The sequence below is a fragment of the Gobio gobio genome (assembly GCF_949357685.1).
Source record: "Gobio gobio genome assembly, chromosome: 2".
Classification (NCBI taxonomy): domain Eukaryota; kingdom Metazoa; phylum Chordata; class Actinopteri; order Cypriniformes; family Gobionidae; genus Gobio; species Gobio gobio.
Genome location: NC_137098.1, coordinates 40,673,393 through 40,692,884, shown reverse-complemented (window position 1 = coordinate 40,692,884; position 19,492 = coordinate 40,673,393). Strand labels below are relative to the sequence as shown.

General features: G+C 38.5%; 2 protein-coding genes across 8 annotated transcripts in view; one reads left to right on the top strand and one right to left on the bottom strand.

Moving 5' to 3' along the window:
• Positions 1 to 3,756: 3,756 nt before the first annotated feature.
• Positions 3,757 to 18,873, top strand: tnnt3b (troponin T type 3b (skeletal, fast)). 7 transcript variants are annotated; one of them, XM_079810782.1, is made up of 12 exons: positions 3,798 to 3,863; positions 5,517 to 5,556; positions 8,589 to 8,756; positions 10,797 to 10,817; positions 11,436 to 11,454; positions 11,604 to 11,649; positions 11,736 to 11,852; positions 12,395 to 12,586; positions 12,688 to 12,800; positions 12,932 to 13,022; positions 15,403 to 15,443; positions 17,423 to 18,873. In XM_079810782.1, the coding sequence occupies exons 2-12, from the start codon at positions 5,553 to 5,555 to the stop codon at positions 17,457 to 17,459; spliced, it is 849 nt and encodes a 282-aa protein (XP_079666908.1). In that variant the 5' UTR covers positions 3,798 to 3,863; positions 5,517 to 5,552; the 3' UTR covers positions 17,460 to 18,873. The 7 variants fall into 7 exon arrangements, with proteins under 7 accessions (XP_079666913.1, XP_079666908.1, XP_079666909.1 ...); XM_079810783.1 differs by lacking the exon at positions 10,797 to 10,817 and adding an exon at positions 10,531 to 10,548; XM_079810784.1 differs by lacking the exons at positions 10,797 to 10,817; positions 15,403 to 15,443 and adding exons at positions 10,531 to 10,548; positions 15,993 to 16,033 and having other exon boundaries at positions 17,423 to 17,771.
• Positions 18,379 to 19,492, bottom strand: part of otog (otogelin) — a gene marked incomplete at its 5' end in the record, with an annotated part of 43,364 nt that continues 42,250 nt past the window's right edge. The window contains one exon of the mRNA XM_079803738.1: positions 18,379 to 19,470. Coding sequence (XP_079659864.1) covers positions 19,270 to 19,470 — 201 coding nt within the window. The 3' untranslated portion in view covers positions 18,379 to 19,269. The remainder of the gene's footprint in view (positions 19,471 to 19,492) is intronic.

Below are 19,492 nucleotides of genomic sequence, written 5' to 3'. Positions count from 1 at the left end.
CAAGCGTGGTAAGTTGACACCTGTCCAATCAGTCCATTTGTGAAATTTCTTCACTACTAAATATTCCATGGTCAACTGTTAGTGGTATTATAACAAAGTGGAAGCAATTGGGAACAACAGCAACTCAGCCACGAAGTGGTAGGACATGTAAAATCACAGAGCGGGGTCAGCACCAACTTTCTGCAGAGTCAATAGCTACAGACCTCCAAACTTTGTGTGGCCTTCACATTAGCTCGAGAACAGTGCGTAGAAAGCTTCATGGAATAGGTTTCCATGGCAGAGCAGCTGCATCCAAGCCTTACATCACCAAGTGCAATGCAAAGCGTCAGATGCAGTGGTGTAAAGCACGCCGCCACTGGACTCTAGAGCAGTGGAGACATGTTCTCTGGAGTGACAAATCATGCTTTTCTGTCTGGCAATCCAATGGACGAGTCTGGTTTTGGCGGTTGCCAGGAGAACGGCACTTGCCTCACTGCATTGTGCCAAGTGTAAAGTTTGGAGGGAGGATTATGTTGTGGAGTTGTTTTTCAGGGGTTGGGCTTGGCCCCTTATTTCCAGTGAAAGAAACTCTTAATGCTTCAGCATACCAAAACATTTTGGATAATTTCATGCTCCCAACATTGTGGGAACAGTTCGGGGATGCCCCCTTCCTGTTCCAACATGACTGCACACCAGTGCACAAAGCAAGGATGAGCAAGTTTTGTGTGGAGGAACTTGACTGGCCAGTACAGATGCCTGACCTCAACCTGATAGAACACCTTTGGGATGAATTAGAACAGAGACTCTGCGGGTAGCAGGGTAGCATGTTGCCTCCCTGGTTCAAGTTCCGGGCGGCTGAGCCAGGAGGCCTTTCTGTGTGGAGTTGGCATGTTCTCCCTTTTTCTGTGTGGGTTTCCTCCGGGTGCTCCATTTCCCCCCGCAATTCAAAAACATGCAGTATAGGTGAATTGGAGACGCTAGATTGTCCGTAGGTGTGAATGCTTGTGTGTGAGTCCCATGCCATGTAATGGGGAGCAACCTACCCTGGAAAAATTGCCAAGAAAATGTGTCTCTTGCGTATGGTGAGAGATGGCCATAGAATCACCAAGAGTCAGATATGAAATGTCTGTTAATGAGAGAGAGAGAGAGAGATAGAGAGGGAGAGAGAGAGAGAGAGAGAGAGAGAGAGAGAGAGAGAGAGAGAGAGAGAGATCTGCTTTAAAATGTCTTCTCGAACATGCAACAATCTAGTACGGAACTTGATTTTGTCCAATGGGAACAGATTGGTTTGTTGGACCGTTGTGGTTTGCAATTGCTGTGATCTCATGTGAGAGACTGATTGTCCCGCCCTCACGACAGTGAACACGTGATCAGAGAATAGATGTCACTGCAAATGGCAGAGGGAGTATTTATAAGGGAATTAAAAAAAAGATGTGCATGGATAAATCATTTATTATAAATGCTGCAATATTACAAAGAATGATCAGTTTTATTTTCACTGTGACTTTAATGCACATTTAAATTTAAACTACACTCATCTAAAAGATTATTAGGAACACCTGTTCAATTTCTCATTAATGCAATTATCTAATCAACCAATCACATGGCAGTTGCTTCAATGCATTAAGGGGTGTGGTCCTGGTCAAGACAATCTCCTGAACTCCAAACTGAATGTCAGAATGGGAAAGAAAGGTGATTTAAGTAATTTTGAGCGTAGCATGGTTGTTGGTCTGAGTATTTCACAATCTGCTCAGTTACTGGGATTTTCACACACAACCATTTCTAGGGTTTACAAAGAATGGTGTGAAAAGGGGAAAACATCCAGTATGCTGCAGTCCTGTGGGCGAAAATGCCTTGTTGATGCTAGAGGTCAGAGGAGAATGGGCCGACTGATTCAAGCTGATAGAAGAGCAACTTTGACTGAAATAACCACTCGTTACAACCGAGGTATGCAGCAAAGCATTTGTGAAGTTACAACACGCACAACCTTGAGGCGGATGGGCTACAACAGCAGAAGACCCCACCGGGAACCACTCATCTCCACTACAAACAGGAAAAAGAGGCTACAATTTGCACGAGCTCACCAAAATTGGACAGTTGAAGACTGGAAAAATGTTGCCTGGTCTGATGAGTCTCGATTTCTGTTGAGACATTCAGATGGTAGAGTCAGAATTTGGCGTAAACAGAATGAGAACATGGATCCATCATGCCTTGTTACCACTGTGCAGGCTGGTGGTGGTGGTGTAATGGTGTGGGGGATGTTTTCTCGGCACACTTTAGGCCCCTTAGTGCCAATTGGGCATTGTTTAAATGCCACGGCCTACCTGAGCATTGTTTCTGACCATCATGTACCCATCCTCTGATGGCTACTTCCAGCAGGATAATGCACCATGTCACAAAGCTCTAATCATTTCAAATTGGTTTCTTGAACATGACAATGAGTTCACTGTACTAAAATGACCCCCACAGTCACCAGATCTCAACCCAATAGAGCATCTTTGGGATGTGGTGGAACGGGAGCTTCATGCCCTGGATGTGCATCCCACAAATCTCCATCAACTGCAAGATGCTATCCTATCAATATGGGCCAACATTTCTAAAGAATGCTTTCAGCACCTTGTTGAATCAATGCTATGTAAAATTAAGGCAGTTCTGAAGGCGAAAGGGGGTCAACACAGTATGTTGTTCCTAATAATCCTTTTGGTGAGTGTATATAAAAAGCTGTACAAGAACCACAATTTCTTAAAATAATTTTCAGTGTATTGTTTGGACTTTTTATTCAGTGTACAAATAGTGGAGGAAAAATACTTGAAAATATACATTTTCTTTCTAAACACGAACAACGGATGTGCTGAAATCAAATTTACAGTGTTGGTGAAAATCTGTATAGTTTGATATTAAAATCTCCTTCCAGTTAGAATTATATAAGGTCCACTTAGAAATGTTTTACTCATTAATACATCTTTAAACATAAAAAAATAAATATGACTAAATATTGATAATTAATATATTTTAAATATTAAATATGACTAATCTGTTAAAAATGACATACAATAACATGAGAAGAGTCTAGTCAGTGGCCAAATATAAGCTGTTTTATTTGATATGGAGCCGGTCACCACGCGGGGGCAGACATGTTGAGATCATATGACCAGCCAAATAATCTTACCTTTAATTGGAACCTTTCATTTGTGGAATAAATTAATTGTGGCTCACTGTGAATAGATCATTTCTACAATGGTATCACTTAAAATGTACTTTAATCAACATTAAAACTTAATAACATGCTTCAAAAGTTCACTGATTGGTGTGCACAATGTAGCTATTCACTTCAGGCAGTGTGTTTTACTGTATTACAGTGTATTCTTGCTTTGGTCAAACTTGCCCCACATTGAAACACTATTGTGGACAAAAACGTGGGCATGTACAAATAATCATCTGCCTAAAAACATGGAGAAAGAATACATTTTTTCAATCATCAGTCCATTAAGAGTTTTCGGTTTGTGATGTCTACCCCATGCCCTGCTCCCAACAGCATCCTCAAAGACATTTTGTGTCCCTCTGTTAACCACAGCCAGATTTCTAAAAGAGCCTTAGCATACTCTCCCTCTTAACTTGGGCTTATTTTTGCTTGCCTTGTGCTATGACAGATATAGCGATTGGGTGCCTCAGCTTTCCAAATCTGATCGTCATTACATCCAGCACATTCTGTGGGTCTCCTTATGGTCCAGATTCCCTCCCCCCCACATTAGCTCCTCAGCCAATGAGACTCCTTAGAAGATCAAGTATCAGTATAAGTCAAGGACTTAAGAAGTTTCAAGGTTTGCAGAACCTTACAGCCCGTCTTCGCCATCAAGACACTCTCTTCTTTCGGCTTTTCTGAGGTAAGAGTTTAAAGATTTGGTATTTTCAGAAAATCAAAGATATGTCTGGGCCGAGTCTGAGTGGAAAGTTTTCTCTCTCTGCTCACAGTTGATGGTGCTTTTTTCTTTTAAATTGTTATTCTGTCTTACACATGTTGCAGTTAATTGTGGTAAATAGTTGTAGTGAATTCTGACTATGCTGAATGGGATATGCTAAGATATTTTACTTCAGTTGATGGCTTCAGTTGATCACAGTGTGCCACTCTGTAGATAACACACTAAGGCTATTATCAACCGGCACAATGCAATTTAGGATTTACACATTGTTGGCTTGCTCTTTGTCCTAACCTGTAGATCACCACTAATGACACCACTATGACAATAGAGGCTTAACAAAGAACAGCTGTCAACAGATAATAGCACAAACAGGGTGGAACTATTAGAACAATGCTCTAATGATTTCTTAAACGCTAACTAGATGGTTGTCATTTCGATGCTAATACAATGCATATCATGATAGTATACTATATTCATTCTGTTGTGATATTGCATTCGCTTTTTTGTTTCATCTCAGAATAGAAACATAAATAATCCAGCATTCTTTCCTTTAATGGCTCATAATAATTTAAGCATGCAGGCATGCCCACATAAGGCAGGGCTGACAGGACCAGAGACTCACTGTCAAAAAGAGAGAGAGCTGATGCTGGGAAATACGATCATGTGTTAATCTCTAAACGCTTCTGCAGCTGTGCTGGAGATATGAGTCACCACACACACACACACACACACACACACAGAGAGAGAGAGAGAGAGAGAGAGAGAGAGAGAGAGAGAGATTCTGAAGCTATATTAGTGAGGATATCTGGTAGATGCAAAATATCATGATAATTATTTTATCATACCTGAAAGCTAACCATCACAGAAACACATTTGGCTATTTATTTATTTTTTTTTAAGACATTTTCATAAATTATATCCAAACCTGGATATAAATGATATCCTCATACACACACTTGTAGATGGGGTTTACGGGGACTCTCCATAGGTGTAATGGTTTTTATACTGTACCAACTGTATATTCTATCCCCTTACACTAACCTTACACCTAAACCTACCCATCACACAAAACTTTCTGCATTGTTTTGAATTTCAATGCGTGTCCTCATAAACCATGTTTGCATTGTAATACCTATGTCATTATACAAATTTGTGTCCTCATAAACCATACATTCAAGAACACACACATGCGTATGCGCACACACACATACATTTGTTTTTCTATCACGGTCGGGACTTCTCTTTTTCCAAATATTAAGGATATTTGATGTTTTTAGACATTACACCCAAACTTAACCATCACATTTTTAGAATGAAGATATTATTTAGCAGGTTTATTTCCTTTTTTTTCCTATTCTGTTGATATTCTGTTGAAGATAAGCAATAATGTCAGATTTATCATTTATAATTTCTTTGAAGAACTGAAGTCAGACAGACAGTAAATGTTAAGCATATTCAGACATACAGCTGTTTTTTATAGTTGACTAGATGAAAAGCTGTCATAAAATGTTACAAGCTTCCTAAAATATTTAGCATTTTGAGGTGCCTTTCACACCTGTCAAGTCTGCGATTAGCTCTTTCACAGTGGTAAATAATCTTTCTGTCTGCTTCATATAGGTCTAGAGCTCCCTGTCATCATGTCCGACACAGAGGATGTGTAAGTATTCTGACATTAAATATTAAGCTCCATTGTTCAGCGTGCAAATTATTAGTATTCATGCTCTATGGTCAAAACACAAAATAATGATAACCCTTCTTTCACTCTCTTCTTTCATTCAGTGGGGGTAAGTTCTATATTTGAATTCTTCTTTTTATTATTACTGCAGTTGTTGTAGAAATGCCTTAGCCAGGAAGTATGTCATATGTGTATGCAGTATAAATCGCATATTTTTATACTCAATATCAATTTATAACAAAAATTACGTATATACCATATGTATTTTTATTTTTTCAGTCAGCATCAATGTTTTCTTGGTATGTCAGCAGATACTCAAATTGCTCTATTTATAGAGAGCCTTGATGATATATCTGTGCAGGTTTGGCTTTGCTCTACCCAGCATTAAAATTTAATTCATAAAAAAATATATATATATTTCAACTATAAATAAATATCCAAATGCAAGAGTTGTGCCCTGAATTTGCCCGTGGTGGCTGATATTGCGCCACCTGCTGTCTGGCAGCTGTTTCATGAATCTCATGCCAGCATACTGCCTTCTGCCACTGCCACGGAGAGCTTTTTTAGGAACATCTCTGGAGGCTGACATGCCAAACACATGCAGTGGCCGAAGGCAGTATTAATGATGCTCATGTTACTAGTGTTCTCTGAGTGAAATGCTCATTTCAGGCTAGAAAGGCCAGCGATCAGACCAAATTGTTAATTTACTGGAATTTCTTAATAATTGGCTACTGGTTCTGTACTGAACTGAAGAGCACTGACTCCACAGAACACCATTAAAAAAGGCTCAGCATGCATTGAATGTATGATGCAATTATAATTACAATGGTACCAAATAAGAAAGACAAAACGAAAAGCATTTTGTAATTTGTGTATTCCTTTACTGCTTTCTTTTCTGGCATATGAAGATTACGGAGAGGAAGGTAAAATAAGCAACAATAAACTACAACAAAACAAACAAAATGGATTTGAAAATTAACTAGTCTTTCAACATACTAATTCAACACAATTTCTTCTTATTCGTTTAAAAATGCCTGACACTGTCTGGAGTCAACTGAAAATAAATTAACCGAAAGCAGAAAATGAAAATGATTTGCTTGACTAATTTTTTTTGCCTAATTCAAGTATCTTTTAAACGTCAACCTTTTCATTTAACTCATCATAAGGAAAAACAAAACAATAAGCATATTAATCATGTTTATGCTAACCCGCATGTGCTGCCCCCCACAGCTTGAAGGGTGCTATGACATTTGATGACCTTTTAGACAGAATCCATAAAACGAACTGGAATATTCCAGTGTCTGGAAACCTTAAAGGAACTGTATGTAAGAAATGTATTTCAATTAATCATAAAATGGCCCTGATATGTCACTAGACATTAAGAAATCATGTTAATTTCAAATATTTATATCACTGACAACGGTTGTCCGGCCGAGATATTGTCATTTTAAAAGTGAAGTTGCAGCCCTCAACTGATGTTGACATGTTGTGTTTTGGCCTGAAGCGCCACCCTCCACCTATCTACCAATCACGAAGTCAGTAGTGTTTCTGCATTCGGGTTGCCAGCTCTGCTCTAGTTACCACAGCTGCAGCTATAAACTTTTTGGATAAACAATGTCTAACTTTACGAAACCTAAACAACCTCGTTATGAATCAGAAAAACGTTGTGACAGTGTCCGAAATAAAACAAGGATTTGAGATGCCTTTGAAAGATAGAGACGGCTGAAAACGGAGAATAATTTGAAGACTGATGCCAACGTTGCTAATTTTCTCCTGGACAGGTAAGGTTCATCTATGTTTGGCTAACTTGTACTTAATGTAAATGGACATTTCAAATATTCATGACAGTCGAACAAAGATATGCATGTTCGTAAAAAGTAACGTTAGGTTAGCGCAGATGGAGGAGGTGGGTCATTGAATTGAAAAGGTAACGTTAAGGAATTGTTTGGTAAATAAAAACGGCGAGTCGTCATTGCTAACATTAGTAATGCATTATCAGAGCCCGTTTCTCTGTCATTATGCTGGGACGCTGAGGAAAACAACATTAGCACGCCTATTAGCACTGTGTAAACGTATTTGAGACAGTAGCCTAACGTTACCTCAGTAAAAATTATTCCTCATTCGTTCTTCGCATATATAGTGGACAAAACATGCTGCAAGTTGACCTGTATGACCATTGCTAATGTTATTTAGCTTTGCTGTAATTTTACTATAGTATTTTTTCATGTGGGAATGTACTGTCACATACGAGCGTTCATATTTACGATTATATTTGGCTAATCGCCATTAGTACATTTTTGCGATCGCTCTTGAAGCATAAACATAATTAACAGAAAGAAAAAAAACTTACTGTGTACGACTCGTCACTTGCCATTGAAAGCTCCATGTAGCAGCCTACGTTCCTGCTGCATCTTGCAGCCTATCTGGCAACCTCGAGTCAGGGGGAGGGGGAGAGGGGATACACCGCTCAACAGTAATTTGAAAGTGATTGCAGTACCAGTTTTGGCCACAGTCCTACATACAGCTCCTTTAAGTTATAAATTGCGTAACTGTTGAAAAGGACATTGAAAAAAATCTGACGCCTTGTCTTTGTTTTTGAGGTGATAGTATGTGAATTTTGTCTGTGTATAAGGTGTGAACTTTATTCTAGTTTATTTTCCTATCAAACACAAAGTAGTTAAGAGTTTACTCTAGATTATTTGAATGAATAACTTTGGCAAACAGGGAAAAACAAAGGCATTTCGTGTGGGTATTTTATTTGGCATGTGGAACCCTGGTGTCTCAAGGTCTCATCATTTCATAGTGGTTCTCCCGCTATGTGCATCCTCTGTCCACCTATCCCTTCCCTATTCATATACATTTCACAAATTTCGCTCTCTCTCTCTCTCTCTCTCTCTCTCTCTCTCTCTCTCTGACTTTAACCAGTACTTAATCTCCCATTTCTGAATGCTGCAACGCATTAACTTTTGAAAACCTTCCTTCCCCTGGTTGCTTGCTGCATTATGTATTATTAGCTGAAGAGGTAGTAGAGGTAGAGGTAGCTCCAGAGGCAGCTCCTGAACCGGAGCCTGAGCCTGAGCCTGAGCAAGAACCAGAGCCAGAGCCAGAGCCAGAACCAGAGCCAGAAAAAGAGCCAGAACCAGAACCAGAACCAGAGCCAGAACCAGAGGTGCATGAGGAAGGTATGTGGCATGAATATTCATTCATCCTTCCCATTTCCCCCCCAAAAAAACTAAAAACAGGCAGCACACCTCACCTGCTACTTAAAAATCACCCACAATTAATGTAGCTGTAGTTCCCCAGAACTTCCCCTCCAACTCAACAAAACTTTAACCACTACTGGCGGTACCTCCTCTTCGTTCAGGCGCACTATGAGACTGGTGTGGCAACACCAGATGTTGACAGAGCTTAGATTCATGCCATTTCAGTCCCTTGTGGTGCATTTGAATTCGTTTTCAGAATTGGACAATTTCCCAATTTACGAACAAGGAATATTTTCCAATTCTAATTCACTTGCAGACCGAAGTGGAGTGAGGTGGAACGATTAAGCTCTGACAGACATGGCGCTCATCACACCAAATGCAGCTTTTATTTTTTAGAGTGGATGCAGGAGGCCTGCAGTGTTGGGAAGCAAATAAGACTAGCAACACTATATTTTTAGTACGGTGCATCACAAAAAAAGGCTAAATTGCTCTTTTTTATGTCAAAAGTCAATAAGGAAGTCAATGTAGGAAGTCCCAGTCGTTTGAAATGCTCCTGTAAATGAACCATGTAAATATTCATAGATTCAGTAAACGATTGACAATAAAAGATTCACTGATTCAATAAACGATTCAGTATTTAGCTGTACTAAATACTGCTGTTCATCACTGTTTTTGATTCAGTTAGGGTGTTTTTTTATATATAAATTAAGTGTTAATTTTGTCTGTTCAAGTTTAATGCCATCACACTAATTAGGATCCTTATTTATTTAAAAGATAATAATAATTTATATATTAAAGATGACCCCCATAGGCCCTTCCGGGTTCCTTTTAGTAGCTTGATTGTAGATGAACTACCGAGCATTAGCAGTAGCTCAGCAAACAACAGTTTCAAAGTAGCTTCCTCAACATTGGTGGCCTGAGCTGATAATAAATCACATTCCAGCTCCTGCTCTGGCCAATCATGCTGCAGCAATGATGCTTATATCAGATCGTGACTAAAAACTCATTGCACTCTTCTGCATTCAAAACTGTCTTTGAGTTGCCGCCAAAATAATGCTATCTCTAGGCTGCATCTTGAGAACAAATCTATTCTATTGCATGTGTTTCACAATATTCATGGGATGCTGATATTAATGTTTAAATACCAATTCTACAATAAATGATCAGTATATTTAATGACATTTTCAAAGGGACAAAAAGGGCTACTGTTAATATGCTGTATAGTAACTTATTCTCTGTCATTTCACTGGCTTAACACTGGAAAGGCTCTCTTTGGCACACTGAACTATATTAATTATGAAATATTACACTTAAAATGTAATACATCTTCTTTAAGTTGAAATATTGAATTAAAAAGCAAAACGCTCAAAGTGTCAAACCAGATGCCGTCCATTATTAAGATGCTTTTTGTCCACTTTGAAATACCAAGCAAAGTTTCATGATAATATGTATGCAACTATAAATTGATCATCAATATAAATGTTGTTGTTTAGCTTATGTTATACAGCTTGCTCATATTGAGGTGTCCCACTGAAAGTGATAACCTAATTCATTCTTTATTGTGGTGTTTAGTGAATTTTTATTCTATGTTTAATGTCAATATATCCTGATACAAGCTGACACCTCAATTTGAGTGTCCGCTCAACTGAACTCTGCATCTGAGCACGCAGCCCTGCTTGGGGCAGCAAAAAGCACACAAAGCAATATTAATGTTCTCTATTTTACTCTTGCTTTCAACGCTTGATGCATGCAGAGGCCTATGAAGAGGAAGGTATGTTTGTCATTTTCTTGTATTTGTCATTTCTGATTAGAAAGAAGGCATGGGGGAGGGGTTAATGCCTGCAATGTACACAGTGAAATCAGGTCCACAAACGTACAACATAATATTCTGAATAAGGGGACACCAAAAACTGGCCTGTATAGTGTCAGTGGAAAGTCAATAACGAGGGTGAAAGAATATGAAATGCTGACATTGCTCTGTGCTTTGCTTCTTTTTGCATGAATGTGCCACACCACCAGTGGAAGAAGGAGCACAAGATGGTAGTTTTTTATTTGGTCTGGGTGTGGCTTATTGCTTGTGTTTTTGGTGTGAAAGTCAAGCCAAATGGTTACGATACATTCAAATGGCTCAAACATCTGATCTAGTCAGAGGTCCATGATATGACCAGAGTTATAATTAACCCAGATATAGATGCTTTTAGTCAAAAGAGATGGGAAAATGAATGAAGGATAAAAAGCTGAATCTTTTCCACAAGGCTTTTTGTTGTTGTTGATGTCTTAATTCCTTGGAGAATGAGAATGGTCCACTTGAGTTCTGTGTCTGTTTATACTTGTGTACTTATAAGCACCTCATGAACTGATTTCTTATGCAATGATTCTTCTAGATTTGTTTTGATCAACTATTTGTTTCCCAACTTTCTAACTAACCCAGTTTATTAACATTACTGAAACAATTGAACGTACTTAACTTTGTAAACATACTTTCAAAAGTTACACACGTCATTCTTAAAGCTCAGGGTAACTGAATTGAATTGAGTAACTCCGTGTTCATGGATATGGCTAACAGAATTCCCACTGATTGTTGACTGAGCTTGTTTAAAACATCTCTAACCATGATACATATCCCTCTCCTTTTGTTTATTTTATTTTTCATAACAGATGAGAAGCCCAAGTTCAAGTAAGTAGAATTGTCCACTAAACTTTACAGCTGAGCAGCCAATTTCAATGCTGTGATGCAATACAACATGCTCTGACTTTTCCTGAGGAACTGAAGTTATGTGATACCCGGAATGCCACTAAAACACATTTTTCTTTCATTCCCTTCAGACCAAGTGCACCAAAGATCCCTGACGGGGATAAGGTGGACTTTGATGTAAGCAAGTACTGCATGTCATTGTTGGTTACATTATATTATGTATTAAACATTGCACAAATGCATATTTACATGTGTGCAAACAGGATATCCACAAGAAGCGTCAAAACAAGGATCTCGTTGAGCTGCAGGGCCTGATTGATGCCCACTTTGAGAGCAGGAAGAAGGAAGAAGAGGAGCTTATTGCTCTGAAAGATAGAATTGTGAGTGTCAGCTGTCTATTAGCTCCCTGACTCAACCATAAGTACACAGACTTTAAATATTGATTTGAGTTTAAACGATTTTATAATCTTACCTGTATATTATCTTAAAATAGTACAACACAATCAGCCTACCAAGACACCACAACAATATTTCAGTCCATTTTCACTACAACAGACATAAAGGTTGGTTTTATACAATAACCAAAGTTGATGTAGCCTACTAAAATTACTAAACCTAAAACTGATATAAACATAAAATAGAAATGTAATAAAAAAAATCCCAAAAACTAATAAAAATGACAAAACAAAATGACAAAAACAATTAAGCTAAAATTAAAATGAAAACTAAAAATATAACAAATAAAAGTAGTATTTATTATAATAGTATAAAAATAATCCTAAAATAACACTGACCTGGATAAGTGGGATGATATTATACAGCATTGCCTTGGACAAAGGCAAATTTAAGGAAATGCTGTGATTGACCAATCCAGAGCGCTGTGTATCATTATAATAGACATATTTGATACTTGTGTGTGCAGGAGAAGCGTAGGGCTGAGAGGGCAGAGCAGCTGAGGATCCGCTCTGAGAAGGACAAGGAGCGTCAGGCAAGACGTGAGGAAGAGAGGCTGAGGAAGGAGGAGGCTGATGCTAAGAAGAGGGCAGATGAGGATGCCAAGAAGAAGTCTGCCCTGTCCAACATGGGCTCTCAGTACAGCAGCTACCTGCAGAAGGTGCAGTTTTCTATCAAACCCAACTCTGATTCTGTTCATCATCGCTCCGAGTACAATATATGATTGTGAAATGTGTTGTGTTTGTGTGCTGATAAAAACAGGCTGACTCAAAGAGGGGAGGTAAGAAGCAAACTGAAAGGGAGAAGAAGAAGAAGATTCTGGCAGACAGACGCAAGGCTCTGAATATTGACCATCTCAATGAGGACAAGCTGAGGTAAGCACAAATACCTGACAACTCTAAGACTACAGTCAATGAGGCTGAAAAAAGACACCTTGTCCTGATGAAACATAGTTAGTGTCTAAATTCTAAATGTGTTTTTTTTTTTGGTAAATGGCTGTTTACAGGGAGAAAGCTAAAGAGCTGTGGGACTGGTTGTACACCCTGGAGGCTGAGAAGTTCGAGCACATCGAGAAACTCAAGAGGCAGAAGTATGAGGTGAGGGAGAAGTCTAATAGCCATTTACACAATACAATGTCTATAAACGTATTTTACTTGACATATTTCATTATGACCTACGTTTGTTTTACTAGGGGAGATTCACTACTTTGTCAGCTGCATCCTGGACCCACTTTACGCTTAAAATTATAGTTGACCCAAAAATGAAAATAATTTAAAAAATAATTTACTGGCATCTGTGGTTCCATGATAACCCATTAACAACATCCATGGAACCTTTGCATTGCACAAACGGTTCTTTGTAGTAGAAACTATAAGGTTTTTAAGTTTATTAAAATGCCCTTCAGACTAAGAATGTGATGCAAAAATGGTTCTTTTAAGAACTGTTCACTGAAAGGTTCTTTAGGGATCCCAAAAGGGTTCTTCTATGGCAGGGTTATTCAAATCTTGCCCAGGAGGGCCAATGCGCTGCAGAGTTTAGCTCCAACCCTGATCAAACTCACCCACCTGTGATTTTCTAATGAACCTGAAGACATTGATTAGCATGTTCAGGTGTGTTTGACTAGGGTTGGAGCTAAACTCTGCAGCGCATTGGCCCTCCAGGGCAAGATTTGAATAACTCTGTTCTATGGCATCGCTGCGAAAAACCTCTTTTGGTTTGGGAAGTGTATGGGATACAAAAAGAGATGACCATCTAAGTCACCATTCATTTTCTTTTTATGTAAAAAAAAAAAAAAAAAAGGGATGCAATGACAATGGTGACTTAGTCTGATGCATATGGCACACAAAACTGGAAACAACTTTCACAAAGGCAAAAGTCTGAATCTGATTGGCTTACTTTTTTACGGCAAACTTTTTCGGTCCGCCTTGAAACAAAGCTAGATACTGCTGCAATTAAACTAAATGCTAGATTTAAAAAAGTTTGCGGTACAGAAAATCTTAGACATCAAGCGTTTTGTTTGAGGCACTTAGTTGAATTTAAAAGAGATGTGTTTGCATGTTTACCGATGGGAAACGGGAAAAGTATTCTTTTCAAAGCTCAAACCGTTGATTGGTCACTTTACATGGACTCTTCCTGGTCCTTATATCCTGCCCAACACTAAATGATAACTCAACTTTCATTTTTGGGTGAACTATCCATTTAATGAATAAGCATAATCCTCAAATTTTATTGTGTTACATTGCATTACAGACATTCAGTCTGTACATTATTGGTGGGGATTTTTCCATGATTCTCTCTATAGGTTTCATACCACTGTAGGTGGCTTTAAGAGTGCATCATTAAATCATTGGTAGCACTTTATTTTACAGTCTTGCTCCCCATGTACATACGATGTACTTATTATAGTTAATACAATAACTAGGTAATAACTAGGTACTAACCCTTAACCTACCCCTAAACCTAACCTTAACCCATGTAGTTACCTTATATTAACCAGTACTTTCTGGAGTAAGTACACTGTAAGTACATGTAAGTGCATGTACTGTCTAATAAAGTGCAACCAAATCATTTATTCAACCGTTTCGTTCAAAAAAGCTGATTCATTCAGGAATGAAACACCGCTACTACTGTGAGTTGCTTGGAGACATGATGGTTGTTCTGTGAATTTTTGCAGGCAAATCCTCGCGATCAGAATTTTTGTGTGAGGGTGAAAGATTTTCCAACAGATTTCGCAACGGACTCGCTGCATTGACCAACAGAAAGCAACTTAGTTTGAAAGTGACTTCTTAGTGAGCTGTGCTACATACATCGCTACAAATTGACATTGGACTTTTTTACCCACGGAATTTCACCAATGTGACTGAAATACTGTACCCAATCACGTGGATTCCTATGAAAAATGACAAGCAATGTCAAGCAACTGTAAATGTGACTACACTGTTCGACTAGAAAGTTCCCCATGAAGATTTCGCTCATGTTGAAGTTGCTCATGCAAATTTTCAACACGGTTGACAACAGATAATGGAGAAATCCTGTGAGCAAAAAAGAGTCCATTGTCTGTTACGAATAATGAAGTGACGTACTGCATCTAGCACAGCTCACAAAGAAGTTTCAAACCAAGCAGCTGTCTGTTGCTCAACACAGCAAATTCAACCCGTTGCAAAACCTCTTCTGTGTTGGGAAATCCTTCTTCTTCTCCTTTTGCCAGTGATATGGTAAATGTGACTGCACCTTAAGTAACTGGCAATATACTGTTTAAAATGTAAGTAACTTAATATTAACTTACTGTTTATTGAACTATTGTATAAAAGCAACACACCATTTACTCATTCGCATAATTTGGTCAGCTTGACATTACAAAGACCATGAACATATCAGTCACGACGTGTGTGAGAGCAGGTCTGAGTGTGTCTGTGCAGGTGATTCAGATGTGTGTGGTAGTAGTTCAGGTCTCAGCTGTGTTCTGTGGTTCTGCAGGTTACAACCCAGCGTAAGAGAGTGGAGGAGCTCAGTAAATAGTGAGTAACTGGAAATATAGGAAGCTAAGCATCAGGCTTTGGTCAGCAACAGGGACGTGGCAGCATGGACTGTGTGCATGAGACTCTCTGGTCTCCATGGCTTCTGGGAAACAGGTCGATTCAGACCACAGGTGAAAGGTCAAATGTACTATGGTTAGAGCCTGATCTCAACAAGTTGATCTCTTTACCCACCAGCAGCTAAATCCAACCACTAAGCCAACAACCTTGATATTGTACAGTAGAGATGTGCTTCATGGTTAAATGAGATCATATGTAGAGTCAGTAAGCATCTTGTCTTCCGAGATGTTTTCTCCCGCAGGTAAGTGCGTGTGATTGTTTAAGCTCAATACCGTCTTTCTGAGGGAAAACACACATGCCTGTGATATGCCCACAAAATGCTACTTTATACCAGTTCTTGACCTCAGCAAGTCCTGAGCATCAAGCCAGAATGATTTGTGTGTGTTTGTCAGCCCTCGATGGTCACAATCCAGGATCCTGTGGTTAAGGTATGATCTGGCAGGTTTAAAAACGCTCATGTGTTGTTTTCAGGTCATCTCTCTCAGAAACCGCATTGATGAATTGCAGAAGCAGTGAGTAGCTCTTTTGCCACCACACACAGCGCACGGGTGGACTGACTACTTTAATATTACTGACTGAATTATCTAATCATTTTCACACCCCACGAAAACTCTAAAAAAGCCACTGTCACACACACGCTGCCAGTCATATTAGATTAAACGTATATATGACTGTCAACGGCAGCAAGACTTTACAAAACATGTCCTAAACTTGATAGAGGGCTGTAGGCTTGAAGCTGTGGTAGAGATGGTAAGTATTTGGGACATTTTTGTAGCATTGTGACAGACTTACTGAAGCGTGAAGCCTTTGAGAGTGAGTTTCTCTAGAGCTGTATGAGTTTTGTCCCCCCTAGTCAGACAGCGAGTGCAGTCTCCTCATACAAGCTTCTATGAGTACGTTTACATGCATTCGAGTTCCATTTAGTTCGGAATAAAGCGATTATTCATCTGTTTTAAATGTCAAAATCATGCCAGTCCAGTTTTTGTGAAGTTGAACTACCCAGATAATGTGATTGTAGATCGGCTTCTTCCAGTGAATTCCAGAATCGAACTACAGTTGGCCTAGGCATTGTGCGCATCTATCTATCTATCTATCTATCTATCTATCTATCTATCTATCTATCTATCTATCTATCTATCTATCTATCTATCTATCTATCTATCTATCTATCTATCTATCTATCTATCTATCTATCTATCTATCTATCTATCTATCTATCTATCTATCATAGATCCGTTTCCTTCATGTTTCAAATTGGTCATGTATCTACCATCTACAGTTATGATATATCTGACATAAATCCTTCAAATATTCAATAACGAAGTGTCATATATACTCGGACAGATAGATGATGACTGTAATAATTGTGCATGTAAACGTACTTGATCACTGAAATGATTTACAGACAATGAAAAATAAAGCTCATTCTTTTATCACTCAACATACAATACATAGCATAGCCTAAGTGGCACTATGAAGCACTTGTCTATGCCAGGTCTGGCTTATTTTTCATTGGTGCCATCAAATCTGATGGTATACACAAGGTAATGAGTGAAACATTTAAGACTAAGACAGGCCTGTTTAACAAACTGACAGAGCTCAGAGAAAGAGCGGTAAGTCCTGCATGGTGTGGACATGATTTCAGTTCCATGTGCATGTCAAACTTTATGTGGACACGAAGCAGAGAGGAACATCCTGCAGGATCTGAATGAGAACTGGACTGGAAAACAATAGTATTTAAAAGGGCTTTATGTTAATAAAAACAGCTGAATCATCACTTGTGCTGTTGTACTAAAAATAAAAATGGAGCCCTGTCCTGTATGGTGTTTTTCTCAGTCTTCAACCAGCAGGTCAGTAAAGATCAGAACCACTAACCCACTCTTTCTTTGTCTGATATTCAGCTCCAAGAAGGGTGCTGCTGCTCGCCGCAGAAAGTAAGCGCTCAAGGAGAAATCTACACTTGTGGTCAGGACATGCCTGTTGCCTGCATCTCCGAGCTCTGCCTTCATTCACCAGGCATCTCTGATCCCACCCACCATTTGCATTTTACCAGAGGCTGGCAAAGGCGGTCTACCACCACCTGCGTGACATTAACACTGTCCGGTCTTAGCAATAGTTAAGCAGTAGGAACTTCCTCTCCTGCTATGTCTTTAGGTTCTCAACTTCCGTTTTTGTAAATAATGTTTGGCTCGCCAGCTTTATCTGTTGCATCTGGCAGTTCAATAAAATTATTCTTCAAGACTGACATACTAGAATTCATCATGTTTCCTTATTATACTGAGAAACTCTAATGCTGAAACATTGAATCAAACTGAATTTGAACTTTCTAAGCCTTCTGATTTAGTTGACATGTTTATGATTAATCTGACTCTGTTCCGTCTTTCCATGTGTTTTCATATTTGCGGATTGATGGTCTTACTCTAACCAATGATAGTATGGATAGGAAAAAAACAAACAAAAATGATTTAAGGAGAAAAAATAATACAGTTCTCGTTTTTCCCCAATTTTTTGATGACATTTGTGCAAATATGCATCACAATATGAGATGGTAAGGTTATAAGTAATAATGCTTAGGCCATCTAAACGTATCTACACTAAATATCCTAATACACAGTTAAATGAGTCGTATATACACCATGCGTTATGCTGGAGCTCGGAAAATGATGTCATTTGAAGGCCAGCAGACAAGAAAAAAATGTACGTCCATATTAACCTTCCAAAAAAGATTTGGAACTGGAAATACTAGTGGATATATGCATGCTGGTTGCAAAAAAGAACCAGAAGTGCTGACGCAGGCCATGCCTACTAACACAGCCAGTGAAACTGCAGTTCCTCCACAAGAATGCATAAAGCCTTACCATTTTCTAAAGATTTTTATTGAAAATGAAAATATACATATAGTATGGTACAAAAAGCTAAGCATATTATGGATGTTGCAATTCTTCAGCAGGTACAATGTTAAACCAAGAACCTAAAGAGGACTCCACTCTATAAAATAATTAATTGAGTCTATACAGAGGTATTCATTATGACCGTCCATTTGCATTTTATAGATGCAACATTGCAATACTGTGGACACAGATATAAAAACACGAACTTCACATATTTAGTTTTAAGTCAGTACTAAGCATTTCACACAACAATCTAAAGCTGTTCTTAAAATGTGCCATAGTGTATAAAGCTAATTTATGCTGACTTCGCAATAATTTATATCAGATCACGAAGATAAAAATGTATTTTGCATCAGCTGAAGTGCTTCATAAATCAAAGACACGCATAATTCATGTGTATAAAATCTTGTATTTTGAGTGAAGCAATTGTTCTCATATGGTAATAAATAAATAAAGTGCTCAAAATACAGCATAAGGTCAATTATTCAATAAACATGTGATTGTAATATAACCTTTCGAATCATATTATATTCAGATCATTAAGAAGTAACATTACCTGTAGAAAAGCATTAGTAATTCTTTATTTCCGCATTCTCTGTGGTAGAACTCCATATATACAGAAGAGGAGCACGTAGCTAGTATTATCACGGTTACTGTTACTGTTGGATTCGCGTGCTACCACATTACTTACATTTGAAAACATGTAGCCATGCAGTTTATACCATTTTCTGAAACATTTGAGAATTAAGATTTTTATTCTGCTTTGCGAAATAAAGACAAAAGAAACTTTACAACACTAGATCTTAACGTTCAAGTTGAATGATAAGTAACACTTTCTGTTATTATGGTTTTAGGGTTTAGGACCACTGGCAGGAACAGTCCGTAGGTTCCTGTATGGTGTAACTGACCCACGTGGAGTTTCCACTGCAGTAGAGTTGGACTGAACGGCGCTGCAGTCCCATCTCTCTGCAGCACTTACAAAAGCGTGCATATGTGTTGATGTTGTAGTTATAAATACTAGCAGACGGACACTTCCCATCGCATGACACTATGTTGACCTGTGTACATGACAGACATAAT